The sequence below is a fragment of the Cebus imitator genome, unplaced genomic scaffold, assembly GCF_001604975.1.
Source record: "Cebus imitator isolate Cc_AM_T3 unplaced genomic scaffold, Cebus_imitator-1.0 Scaffold41, whole genome shotgun sequence".
NCBI classification, from domain to species: domain Eukaryota; kingdom Metazoa; phylum Chordata; class Mammalia; order Primates; family Cebidae; genus Cebus; species Cebus imitator.
In genome coordinates this window covers 4258957-4273586 of record NW_016107356.1, presented here as the reverse complement: position 1 = coordinate 4273586, position 14630 = coordinate 4258957, and the positions used below count along the sequence as shown (strand labels likewise).

At 39.4% G+C, this 14630-nt stretch overlaps 2 protein-coding genes across 3 annotated transcripts in view; both read right to left on the bottom strand.

Annotated features, from left to right (window-relative positions):
- Window positions 1-14630, bottom strand: part of MRPS6 (mitochondrial ribosomal protein S6) — a 68280-nt gene that overhangs the window by 40288 nt on the left and 13362 nt on the right. The window lies entirely within an intron of this gene.
- The window catches only part of SLC5A3 (solute carrier family 5 member 3), a 27896-nt gene continuing 14037 nt past the window's right edge, over window positions 772-14630 (bottom strand). For both annotated transcript variants that reach the window (XM_017526182.2, XM_017526181.2), the window contains exon 2: window positions 772-6550. In XM_017526182.2, the coding sequence (XP_017381671.1) occupies window positions 4062-6218 (2157 nt within the window). In that variant the 5' untranslated portion in view covers window positions 6219-6550 and the 3' untranslated portion in view covers window positions 772-4061. The remainder of the gene's footprint in view (window positions 6551-14630) is intronic.

Genomic DNA, 14630 nt, shown 5'->3' with positions numbered 1-14630 from the left:
CACTGAACAGGAAAGGTCTTGTATACTCTCTCTACCCAAACCTAGGAAATAGTGAGGTGTCCCCATCAGCGAGTCATGTGATCCCTTTCCAGTCATCATGCCTCTGATGAAAACGAGCCAGAGGAGTCAACATAAGGCAACCCCATAAGCTTTAACACTGTCAAGTAGGAACAGGGAAGACCTAACCTTTGAGTAGCAAATAATTGGGGGGCTAATAAGCTAAAGTATTTGGTGGTAAAGAATGAAAATAACCCATAGGCTACACCAAATGATATTCAAGGTCAGAGGGGAAGATCATGTGCCCATGATAGAGAAAATAAGCCATGGGCTGTGAATACAGACACACTGGAATTGCCCTGACAAGACTTAACCCCTTGCTTAGCCTCAGGTTACAGAAGTGCATAACAACCCTCTCATTTTTGTTTTGTTTTGTTTTGTTTTTGGTTTTTTTTTTTGAGATGGAGTCTTGCTCTGTCACCCAGCCTGAAGTGCAGTGATGTACAATCTTAGCTCACTGCAACCTCTGCCTCCCAGATTCAAGCAATTCTGCCTCAGCCTCCCGAGTAGCTGGGATTACAGGCGCATGTTACCACACCTGGCTAATTTTTGTATTTTTACTAGAGATGGGGTTTCACTATGTTGATCAGGCTGGTCTCAAACTCCTGATCTCAGGTGATCTGCCCGCCTCAACCTCCCACAGTGCTGGGATTACAGGTGTGAGCCACCATACCAGGCCTCAACTCAGTTCTTAAAATGTGAAGTTTCAAAAACTGATGGGTCCCAGCTAATTTCTTGAGGTACTATCCCTAAGAGCTATGGCTACATGACCCTGGCCAGCCTCTTTGTGCCAAAAGACAATGGATCCTTTGAGCTAAGTGAAAAGGAAGCCCTAGGAGATCACATCTATTGAATTTAGGCCAAAGGACACAGCACCACTGCTACTGCTTGATGCTTCTCTAACCTAAAGACAAAATATAATTAACCCCAGGAAAGAGTAGCTGGGGAAGAAACTGACTCAACTGTTTACTCTCTGGGGGTGGCAGGACAGAATATTCTGAAAGACGACCAGGGAAATTGGAGGTCCCACAAAATACACAATAATCAATCAGCATACCAAATGTAATACGCTCTTCTCATCAGATCATGGGACTAATTTTAATTGCCTGAGAAGACAAAAAAGTCTAAGAACCGGGGATACCATTAACACCTGGTAAGACATGTATTTTTCTCTACCTTCCAAGACCAGCGTCCTCATCTCATTTTGACTTTTAGCTATTCTAGTCAGTATCAATCTTCAATTCTGAACCTTAGCTTGAGCTAATATAAAAATATGCACGTTAATGTCTAAAAACCAATGTCATTTAGAACTCATTTAGTCAGTGTAAAGTATGAACATTTTGCTAGCTTAAGACAGTCCATGTTTCATTCCAGCAACAATCATTCTAATGAAATATAGACTGAAGACTGGTCCCTGAATGAAGTTGCAATCAGCAATTCACATACTTATTCGAGCACATTATCTATTACTGGGAAGCAATAAGAAAGACAAGCTTCAGGGACTTTCGTCTAAATAAAGTGATGTTTATACTGGCAAGAATAAACAATTCTAATGAATATGCTAATAGTCATTCCTTATTTACAGACTTTAGTACTCTAAACTTGACCTACTGCTATATACACACAGACACAAGATGACGTACCTTATGTATCTTACTAAGACAAGAGCAGAGAGAAGGTAGAGGGACCCTAATTCTCCAAACTATTAGGACTCAATGTTAAATAAAAGGAGGAAAAAAAAAAATCACAAACACTTCCTAGTCATTTATGCTGGATATGGAAGAGATAGAAAGGCTGCCCGGCTAATATGTCAATTATCACTGCCAAATTACACAGCAGTGTGGTTCAAAGAAAATTTTAATTCTTATAACTTAATGGCAATTTGAAAAATCCAAATACCAAAAGGTTGTCTCAAGGAAAGATCAGTTCCTTTGAGAAAACAGAACAAAACACTGACAATCATTTGTCCAGACACATCTGAACAAACCATGAGTCCAGATTTGGAGACCTGATTTCTGTTCTTCCCAAATAAGACTTTATAACCTTGGACATGTCACAGCCTCAACCTCCAAACAAGGAAAGGATGGTCTCTATTTGGCCCCCAAATTATAAACCTCAAGAATAAAATCGAGAAAAAAATTCTACAAGGCACTCTAAGCTCTTCAGAAATACATGCTATTCGTACATAAATTATTTTCTCATTTATAAACTCAGTCCATCAGAAAGCCTCCTGATCATGGGAAGACACTACACTACCTGATAATTTCTAAAATTAACTGTGGACTAATCAAGTCCATCATAATGAAACTAGTTTACAGACTACAAAAAAATTAAAATCAAGACTGAGTTTTGATTCAAAAATCTACAAAAGTATTTATAAAAGTAACTTCCCTAAATACAAGCCTAGTAAAATCATGCAATCTAAAAAGTATCAGAGATTAAAGAAAGTCAAAGAAAGTACATACATAATTTGTTTCTTTCATCTTTCATGGAGGACAAAGGACAGTGTTGAGCACACAAAGACACAGAAGTACATAATCTGTAGAGCTTTTCTCTAACATCTTTTGTACCCTGTACCCACTAAGGAGAAATAGCCTGTGAAAAAGATTCCCATCCACAGATGTTGCAACTGGGTGCCAAGCCACGTCAAGTTAGAATTCTATAATTACACAGTCCTATAATACCCTCCACAAGATACACTACTGACCCCAAAAGTTCTTGTTTGGCACCTCTCAAACATGCTATCCATCCTACAGAAAGACTATACTGACAACCTATCAACAGTAAAGTATGCACTGAGTTTTCTGTTACTGATGGCCAGCTTGCATTGAAACATCCTCATACTCCAAGTTACTATAACAAAAATGAAGAGGCTGTGTACAGATGGCAAGTCTTTTGAGGAAAAAAAATCAGGGAAAAATGTATCAAGGATGAAATAAGATAACAGAATTAAATTTTCCCTCTAAAAATTCAACCTTGATATATCAAGTAGAGCAATCCAGCACACAAAGGCAGCGTCAATTTTTCTTCAGGTTTCTGGACATATCTTCCAACTGGATCCACCAAGGAAGGCATATGGCTAATAATTTTTCCAAATAACAAGAACAAAGCTAGAACATTAGCAGAATATATGAGGAATCATCCGTTTAGCATAAGTTAGTAAAACACTACTTGGGGGCTGGTCATTTCCAAACTATATGAACGACCTTAATCTGATCAATAAATATGGGGATCATCAGCAACATTTACTTCATTTTCTCCCCCATAATTATTTAACAATACAATCATGACATGTAACTTTACAGGCAGACTTGTTGCTCATTTCAGTATGGTTCACTTCAACTTCAAGTAGAAAAAAAAAAAAAAAAGGAACTGGAACAATGTTTTTCCCTAACATTCCATATAGTTGTGGTACAAAAATACCTAGAGGAAAACAGTCTTTCTTTTGGCAATCTGAATCCCTAGGCTCATGCTAACAAAATGAACCTGGCAAACAAACTTGTCCTGAAACAAGTATCACACAAGCACATTAGATTTTCAGTACATAACTGATTGTACAATGTCTAAGAAATCAGGTTTTTTAAATGGTAGGGATTACAGAGACAGAAAAAATTTTTTAGAAATGAGCAAATCTTCTACACTTCTGGGTAAGAAGGTCTGCCAAGACTTGGCAGTGCAGACAGTATACCTTAATTCATGGTAACTTAACATATACTCTGCTCTAAGTGCTCTGTGAGAATAACTGGTCTCTCCTTACTTTGGTATGTAAAATTTAAAACCACATTTGCACAATTCAGTCTGTTAGGTTTTGCTTCATTTAAGTTGAAGATTTACTTTCATCCATCTCTGGGAAAATAAAGTCCTGTAAATAGATGATTTTCTGCTAAGTAAAATTTGGCTAAAACCTACAGCGTAAACAATGCCTGAGAGATGCAACAGTTACATAACTTTTTTTCCCCAAAGACCAGTCAGTATTAAGTTAGTGTCTCACCATATCCATAAGTTCATAAGGAGAAATAAACAAACATGAAAATTCCAAGTGAACACACAGCAAAAAGTCCAATATTTAGTATTAGTTTAACTTGCCGAGTCTCTTCCAGCATCTGTAAACAAACAGCCTCCTCCTCCATCAGGTCTCTGAGACTCCGCTTGCTGAGGTTTTTACTTTTAAAGCCACAAAACCAGTCTATGAACTTCCAGTACTGACCTCCATCCTCCGTTTCCTTCTTTCTCTCTTTCTCACCCATGAGAGCTGCTTGCCCATTGGAGTAAGCGTCAACTGGTGTTTCTGCCTCTGAATGACCTAAGGAAGCCACTGGGTTGCCCTCCTCTCTGCAGGTTACCAAAAGATTAACATCTTCAGGCTGAAGGCCCTTAATGCTGTCTTCAGATTTCCCGTTGGGAATAATGTTGTTGATGGCCTCATTATTCTCACTGCATCTCAGAATGTTCTTTTCTTGCATTTTGTATGGTTCCTCTTTCGGGGAGCAGCTCTCCTTCACCACAAGGTTCTTCTTAGACCAAAAGGTGGTGGTACGAATCTGTTCCTTTGTGGGAGGTGGCGTGAGAAGGCTCACAATTACAGTAATGAGTCCCGTGACCCAAAACAATACTGTGGCCACATACATATAATGGATGTCTTTGATGAAACCTGGCCTGTTATCAGGTTGGTCACACTCTGGGGCACGGTAGGCAAAGGCCAGTATCAAACGGATTGCTCCAAGAACAAAGCCAGCCATTCCACCATAGAAAGCCCCTTGTTCATTGCAGCGCTTCCAGAAAATTGCCAGAAGGAACAGGGCTGCCACTGGGGGTGTCAGGTAATCTGCTACCTCCTGAATATAAAGGTACATCTGGCCTCCTTGCATCTCCACGATGATTGGCACCCATGCTATGCTGATCACCACCATAAATGCCACAAATACCCTCCCCACAATCATTAACTCCCGGGAGCTTGCGCTCTTGCGGATAAGTTTGTACACATCGAGGGTGAATATGGTACTGGCACTGTTAAAGATAGAGTCCAAGTCACTCATCAGAGCTGCAATCATCACTGCCATCATTAAGCCCCGAAGGCCCACAGGAACCAGCTTCATTACCAGGCGTGGGTAAGCAATATTGGAGCAACCAGCTCTGCTTCCACACACTAGCATGCAGTGCTCTGGATTGATGCAAGCTATATCATCAGCAAACAGTATCCTGGAAATCATTCCTGGAACAACTATGATAAACATTGGCAGAAGCTTTAAGAAGCCAGCCATAAGAGTAGAGCCTTTGGCATGAGCAATGTTTTTGGCTGCAAGGACCCTCTGCACGATGACTTGGTCAGCACACCAGTACCATACCGAGGCTGGGGTCTGCCCCAGAATGAATCCAGGCCAAGGAACATCTTCATCTGTTGGATCTCGCAGCATTTTCAGGGCTTCTTTCTTAGGGTGGACATTACAAGAATTTGTGTTGGAAAGGTTGTATGTCAACAAGATGGAAGTGACATTGGGTGAGGCCAACATGTACCTTCTCTTAACTTCCTCAAACCCGCCAATCTCCATTATGCTAATAATCATAAGTGTAAGTGCCCCAACGATCATGAGCAGAGCCTGTAGAGTGTCTGTGTAGATCACTGCAACAAGGCCTCCGGTGACAGTCAGCAAAGCAGTCATGCCAATGAGCAGGATGACAGACACATAAAGATTCCAACCCAAAGACTCCTGGATAAAGAGGGCACCTGAATACAGATCCACTGAGAGCTTGGTGAAAATATAGAGAATCAGAGACAAGGCTGCAAAATAGACCTGAATCCTATGACCACCAAATCGCTTGGACAAGTATTCAGGCATGGTATATACCCCTGACCGGATGTAAATTGGGATGAAAACCCATCCCAGAAGTTGTAAAAGCAGTAAGGCATTGAATTCCCATGCGCCCACTGCAAATCCACTTGCAGCTCCAGATCCTGCCAGCCCAATGAAGTGCTCACTCCCAATATTGCTCACAAACAGAGAGGCACCGATTGCTACCCAGGTCATAGAGCGCCCCGCCAAGAAGTATCCACTCACGGTGCTTCTATTAGATTTCCACATGGCAAAAAAACCAATGCACATGACCAGGATAAAATACAGGGCCACTATGGCAATGTCTGCTGTGTCCAGTACAGCTCTCATTCTGGTAACTTGTGAATAATAGCGTCCAAAGACAGAAGTGTCCAACTTTTTTTATTTTTAGTAACCCCAGCCAAGTCTGTAAACCATACGTGAACTGGACTATACAGAGCAACACAGCAGGTCAAAGTCTTTGTCCTTTGGTTTGCTGTCTTGATGGTGGTGGTTGTGATAAACTTTGAAGAAGACAGTTTAAATTTTCCGCTTCTTAATTGGGATTGAGAACTTAGCTCGTACTCTTAATCCACTCTCCACAAGACCATCAGCATTTACTCAGGTGCTGGAGGAGAAATTCTGAGTTGCAGCTAAGTCTAGTGAAGCCTACTGTACCAACCCTGCAAGGCAGCAAAGACAAAAGACAAAGATTGAATTAGAGGAGGGTCTCACCACGTGATGAGGAAACTTTCAGTCTAGCAATCACGGCGCAACAAGACATTCTTTATAAAAAGAAAAAAAAAACTTTTAAAATACACTTCAGTTCCACAGGAAAGAGCAATCTATGTGATCACAGCTGATACTTCTGTCAGTGAGAATATTAATCATTTCAAACTAAGGACAAAAACTCATCAACCTCATAATAAAGTGGCCTAACTTAAGCGCTTAACTGACTGCCTACTACAGCATTGCCCTTTCTTGTCTTACTGTGGTAGTCTCATATTGGAACAGGTATTAAGATCTTAAAGCACCCGAAAGGGGAGAAAATACTAATTATATTCATAATAAAGGACACAAAAATGAACCTTAAAATACTGTGAATCCTAACAGAGTTTGGGGCTAACCTTATGGCTAGTTAGGGTCCTGGATGGAATAGGCAGGTGGTGTTTACTAGATGTTATCATCTGCCTCAGAAAATTTAAATACAGAAAATCAAGTCCTGCCTACTCTCTGGAAATACATTGTTATAACGCTTCTTAAATGTCTGTAAATGGATATAGTTGTCATACAGTAACCTAGAACTTGTGAGACATCCACTGCCCTAATGGGAAACAAGACATTCCACACAAAACCAGAAACATCCAACTTACAAAACAACTTGAAAATTGTATTATTTCTGCTAGTTAGAAGATGCTGCAAGAAGATAAAAAGAAAATTTTAGAAGAGGTAATTTCCTTCTCTTCCTTTTCGTCAGGCAGTATTTCCAAGAGAATCTCTGAGAAGATAAAGGCACTGACTAAAGGTTTGACTTTACTGACTCTGTTTTCCTTTTAATGCTTTTTGTTGAAGGGTATAGAAAGCAGAGAAAAGATGGAGGAGGAGAAAAGTTTTCTGAAGACTAAAAAATGATTATTATGTCCACCAAACCTCAACAAAACAGATATTTGTTGACCATTAGATAAATCTTCAGTAAGACCATCAGGAATTTTTCAGTTCTGGATTAAGACAACCACTCTGCAAAACAGACATTTAAATTTACCTAAAATTAAATTTATTAATTTGATGGCTTTTCTCCTGAAAAAAGAGACAAATTCTGAATATTCGAAGTTAATTGTAATTGTAGCTGATAGATCAACACGAAAAAACATTTTTATTCAACCTAATGCCCTCCAAACATGAACTTCTAAATGATTTCTCCATTTGCAATAAGGCAACCTCAGAGCAGAATGCTTTTCCATACTTTCTCCAAGGCATTTTCTTTTTGAGTCCTATAAATGATACTAAAGCCACCTCTTCTCAAAACTGTTCAAAACAGACCACAGTATTAAAAACTTTAAAACACACTTCTCACTGTCAAAAGGAGCTAGATATAATACCTGGAGACTACTGCCCTACAAAATTAGGTTCTTACGTCTAATGCAGAAAAAACTACCTAGATAGGAATGTCTCAATGCCATCTGTATGCCTTTTTAAAGCATTAAGCACTACAATAATTGTGCTATGAAAAGTGATTTAAATAAATCCTTTCTAAGTCTCAATGGCTGGCATAAATAAAATTGTCAGAGAAAAGCAAAAAAAAAACTTAAAAGTTGAAATGTATTATCATTTCATACATGTCAAATCCTGAAGCTGATCATATTTCTATGACCACCTTCCCCACCCCCAAACACTTTCAAGTTTTTAAACACTGTGACATTATGAAGAATCTAAATTTTTAATAAAATTTAATCAGATGATTAGTAAACATTATTTAAAAGGGTACCTTTAAATGTTTCTGCATAAGGGAAGCTCATCAATTACAATGAAAACTGCTGTTTGCAGTTACGAAACCCTGCCTCCAGGGCTCTCTCTGCTACCCAACATCCATCCAAGTCATCCTCTGGCCACTTGTTTCAATTTTCAGGAGGCTAGCTGGCTGATGGAGTATCACTCTTCCCCATGGCAGCAGCAACCATGTGCTTTCCAAAGAAGGGAGAGAAAAACACAGTGGGTATTTCTGGTTTTATCTGGGGGTAGGGGGGAATAGAATGGGGTATATGTCAGAGTAGCTGCTGCAGCGTATATGTTCAGAGAACGAAGTGCTCAAAAAGAAAACAAGCACTTCCTCAATCACTGGGAAGCACTGTTACTATCAGTAACACTTTTTCACTGTCAATTCTGATTTATGCAAGGTAGATACAGAAGCTATATTCTGCTGCCTGTTGAATGCTCAAACTGCATCAAGCTCTCATGCTAGCCCTAACTCTTAACTTCTCTTAGTAAAGTCGCTCTGCCCACAGGAGAAGCAGCAGAATGGCCAAACACTAGCTCAAGGCTGAATTCTCAACTCTCTGACTAGGTTTCCTTAGATCCTTCAAAGCCACTGTGGACAGTTCCCTTCTCACTGGATACCATACCAGTCTGTGGGTAGGTTTTTAGATTTTTTCCAATTTAAAGAAAATACATCCATAGACCAGCACCTGGTAAAGACTGGGAAAGGAAAAACAAAACCAAAAAGAGGTCAATTTAGTTTGCAGAAATATATAAAATACTATAATGCAATACAGCTAAATTTTATACTCTAGTCATAGTCATAAGCCTTGAATTTCAGTCTTCAAGAGATAAACTATACATGCCTTAAAAATGGTTCCAAATAAAATATACAGTAAGTTATGCATATGTTTTCCTTCCTTTTAAAGAAGTGAACATTTCTTCAACAAAATACAATGAGCACTGGGTTCCAGGGTTCCCTTATTTTTACAATAATATACATGGAAGAATCTTCAGCTAACATGAGGTTTTTTAACTTGTTATTTTTATATTTATATATGCCTTTTGTCACACACAGTTCACCATTCAGGAAAACCTCTCAAGTAAAAATTTTGAGACAATAAAATAGGTATAGTTATGAAAAGCATGTGGACGGGTTCCTTGGTACTACTTTTTTTTCCTTAAAAAACTTTTGTAATGGGAGTAATACTGGTAGAATGCAAAAGCAGCAGTTCTCTAGTGGTGATGGACGTATTTAGCCAAACCTCAAACACAAAAGTGCTTTGAAACAGAACAGATTCCCCCTCTTCCCAAAAGAAAAGGCAACCTTCTCGGAAAGTATTTTATTGTTTTGCACAGAATTAGAATGCAATTTTGGTTCTATTCCATTTATATGGATAAATTAAACTGCAATTGAAGAATTAATCCAAATAGAGAAATGTAAATATAAATATTTGCTGCATCTGACCAAACAAGAGAAAAAAGGTAAGACCAAATTTAAATAAGCACTCCTTAAGGTAATATAACCATGTTGACCAAAATGTAATTAGTTATAATGACCAGATTTCTCTTGTACTATCTGGATAACCACATAATTTACTTTCCAAACCAGAAAATTATTCTGGAACAATAATTCTGTAAACTGCAGGATATACGGGCACTCTATCAAAAAAAAAAAAAAAAAAAAAACACCACCACCACCTGCCATATGCCATAAAAACCAAACAAGGAACAAGGAAAATGATCTCCTAAACTCAGTCAAGTCATAAGTTCAGTGACACACACAGGCCTGCAAAGGGTGGTATACAATAACCTTAAATGTGACCAATCACCTCTTTAGCTTTGGAGTCAATTTACAAACCACCCACTCAAGGTACAGTATGAGAGGCCTAGCCCAGCACTCTGTCAATGGTAGGCTTGATGAGCCCAGCTTATCCTCTGATCCAAATGAATAATCTTCACTTAACTAGCTAATAATTTAAAAGTTACAGAACACACAGACACCTCTGAAAACCTAATTACCTGAATTACAACACGTTTGTGTAACCTACCCAAAAAAAAAAGGGCATACCTAAGTTTGTTTTCTTCCCACCCCAGCAGACAGATTTCATAATCTGTAAGATCACGGTACAGAAGAAAACAGCACAGCTTTGAAGGGCTGGATTCCATGCTCTGTCACTTTTTAACTGCAGGATCTCAGGCAACAACTTCATTCCAAAGAGCCTCAACAAGTCTCAACTGTCTGGCTTTTAAAATGAAACCAACTCGCTCCTTATGGTTTAATAAGGAATAAGTAACACAAAGAAAGCTAGTATGGCCTAGTACAATACGAAGGTGGTTCAGTGAACATCAGTTTACTCCCTACAAACTGAATATACTAGAAGTGATACTGGTTCCTTTGAAACTGTCAACTATGTGGAAGGCATACTAGAATCTTCACAAGTTATTTATACAGAAGAATTAGATAAAATGATGCATTAAAGATGCAGTTCTTTCCAACATTTTAGACTCCCAACTATCTCATCAACTATTACCTCCTACTTAAAGTAAAATACAAAATGAAAAAATTTACATAAAATTCTTAAGACTTTTCCTACATGCTTCTTTTGTCACCTTGACTCAAGGTCTAGGAAAGCAAATCCCAGTGGTGGATAGACTACCAGTACTTAGAGCAAAGTGTATGTATACTCACACAGGACTGTCCTCAACCCCTGCTGACCTTAAAAATGTGGAGCAAGGATATTGCAGTGGTTCATCAATGACACAAACAGCAAAGCAGGTTTCTCTAATATAACTGACATGAACTCCAGCCAGTTTTAAAATGTAAGTGGAGCTAAGGACAACACTATGGATTAAGTATCCCTAATCCAAAAATCTGAAGTCTGAAATGGTTCATCAATGACACAAACAGCAAAGCAGGTTTCTCTAATATAACTGACATGAACTCCAGCCAGTTTTAAAATGTAAGTGGAGCTAAGGGCAACACTATGGATTAAGTATCCCTAATCCAAAAATCTGAAGTCTGAAATGCTCCTCCCAAATCCTACACTTTTTGAGTACTGACATGGTGCTCAAGGGAAATGCTCATTTTGGATTTGGGATTTTCAGATTTGGGATGCTCAGCCACTAAGTACTATGCAATATCTCACAATCCAAAACACTTATGGTCCCAAGCATTTCAGATAAGGGATATTCAACCTGTACCATATTGTTTTAATCGTCCCTCAAATATAAAGAATTTGCCCTTAAATCTTTTGACAAAACATTTCTATTAAACTTGCACCCTTCAAGTTTTTAAAAGTTATTATATGAAGCCCTGATTGGACTCAAATAGTGCTCAAGCTGTATTCTGACAGTGAAGTGGAGGCAGAATAGAGAGGGATTGTGGCTCTCCTCCCAACCCTCTACCACCAGAACAGCTCTACTTTTATCAGTTTCTCCTGGGGCAGGAGCAGGAGGGGTTAAGAATGGATTTGGAATTTCCCAAGTAAACCATTTCCTCAAAATCTTATTCACCTAGAAAAGCTCATAAACCACCAGATTTACTTCATCCATATACACTCCGCCCAAGATATATTCATTTTATTCATTTTAACCTGATACTATCAATAAGTTTGGCTCATCATGAATTTTTTTAAAAGAAATTTCAGAGAAATAAGACCTAGATATGGCAGTTGGGGAGGAAAGAACAACTATTAAACTACTACTGGTTTTAACATTTATGTGAATACTAGATCACATTTGAAGCAAACTCCAACAACCCACTTTCTTAAAGATAAATGAAAAGGTGAAACAACAGGCTGGGCAGGGTGGCTCACACCTGTAATCCCAGCACTTTGGGAGGCCAAAGCAGGTGGATCACTTGAGGCCCAGAGTTTCAGACCAGCCTGTCTAACATGGCAAAACCCCATCTCAACAACAACAACAAAAACCCACAGCAATCAGCCGGGTGTGGTAGCATGCACCTGAAATCCCAGCTACACAGGAGGCTGTGGTGAGAGGATTGCTTGAACCCAGAGAGGCGGAGACTGCAGTGAGCCGAGATCACGCCACTGCACTCCAGCCTGGGTGACAGAGTGAGACTAACTCGAAAAGAAAATATGAAATAACAGAGCAGTAGTGCCTATTACCATGTAATCGCAACCAAACATTTGTGTAACTCAATGAGAATTCAAGAGGCTTAACACTAACTGCTTGTAAAAGATTGTTTATCAAAGATAAATGAGTTATAAATAATGGAAATTAAAAAAAAAAAAATCCAACATTAACCTAAGTCCTAACACTATCTAGGGACTGTGTCTAGTTTTACTTGCATTACTTAATGCTCATAACCATGAGATAAGTACAATTATTATGACTGTTTTACAAATGAGAAAACTGAAGCCAAGGAGGTAGGTAACATAACTCACCCCAGGCCACAGCTGTCTGTGTTAAAGCAAGGACATGCACTCACATCTATGTGTCTGAAGAGCTTCTGCCCTTAATCACTATGCAATACTACCTTTGATGAAAAGGACATTTCTTTACTGACAGGCAGAAACACTAATGATACTGATAAAAGATCATTCATCATTCAAGATCATGCATGTTAAAAAGTTGTGCTTGAAGAGAAAACCCAAGATGGTTATGTAGCAATTGTTAACAAAATAAGACTGCAAACAGCACATAAGATAAAAACCAATTGAAATTATTTGTGTGATCATGTGAATGGATGTGTATGGAGAAAATGAAGAGATTAAAAGCAAAAAGTAGTCCCAGGCATAGACTTCACATACAGCAGCAAAGCCCTGATGAGCCAGCTGTTAAGACCAGAATTTACGATGTTCTCACCATCCAAGTTCAAGGCTTTCTGCCTTCATTCTTCCTAACAGTGTTAATTAGTCATTCCACCAAAGGGGGAAAAATAGTAAGTCTTAAGGTCTATTCTATACTTGACCCGGGTACCACGGGCTATATGATTCTATCTGAGCCAATCTTTAACAACTCCCACAACTTTAAAACATTAAAAGAATTAGCTGTACAATCTACAGATGCAAGGGTTCTCACAGTAAAATCTACAGACCACTGCTCTTAATGGATGAAGTGTTGTAGTTGCCTATCCTGTTGTTCAGGGTTATGAATAATTTGCCTTTGCTCATAAAACCTGTTCTATTCTCAATCCTCGCCATCTCAGAATAGTAACTTCATCCTCACTATTGCTCAGTCCAAAAATTTTAGTCATTCTGACTGCTCACTTTCCCCCTCAACCCATATGCAATCAACCCATCAGCAAAGCCTGTTGGCTCTATTTAAAATACATCCAGAATCAAAGACAACTACTAGCACCTTGGTTCCAATCACCATCCCATCTCATCCCGATCACTGTCCTGGACCCTTGTCTCCATGCTTCTGCCCTTGGCCCACTATAGGAAACTAACAGAGCAAGGAGTCACCCCTTTCATCGCAATGGACCAAACCTGCCTCTGGGACTGGCCATTCCGCAACTTTATACCCCCAGATTTCCATAAAACTTGCCCTCCTCTGTGTCTTTGCACAAAAGTAACTTCCCTAACCATCTCAATGCCTCCTCTCCAGCCTTGTTATTTATCCATTGAACTCAACACCTAATATGCTATAAAACTTATGTGTTTTCTGTCTCCTCACTACCATGGATGTTAACTCCAAGAGGACAGAATCTTGTCTGTGTTGTTCTGATGTGTCCTAGTGTTCAGAACATCATCTTACACACTACAGGTGCCCAAATGTTTGTTAAATAAACAAGTCAAATATTAACAACTAAGTTCTTCACCATCAGGACTGCTAAACTTCCAATATCCTACATTACCATCAACATTGGGTTTTTTAAGCAACAAGAGACGCAGATTAAAGGGGCCTAAAGAGAAAAAGAGCCTCCTCCCTCCCCTGCCAGTGATCTGCAATCTTGAATAGCTCCAGTTGAGGGTGTGTGGAATGACAAGGCAAACTGAGCTAGACAATTATGTTCATTCAGATAAAAATCTCAGTGGGGCCGAGAACTGTGGCTCACGCCTGTAATCCCAGCACTTTGGGAGGCAGAGACGGGCAGATCACGAGGTCAAGAGATAGAAACCATCCTGGCCAACATGGTGAAACCCCGTCTCTACTAAAAATACAAAACCTAGCTGGGTGTGGTGGCGAGCGCCTGCAGTCACAGCTACTCAGGAGGCTGGGGCAGGAGAATCACGTGAACCCAGAAGGCAGAGGTTGCAGTGAGCTGAGATTGTGCCACTGCACTCTAGCCTGGCAACAGAGCAACACTCCAGTCCAAAAAAA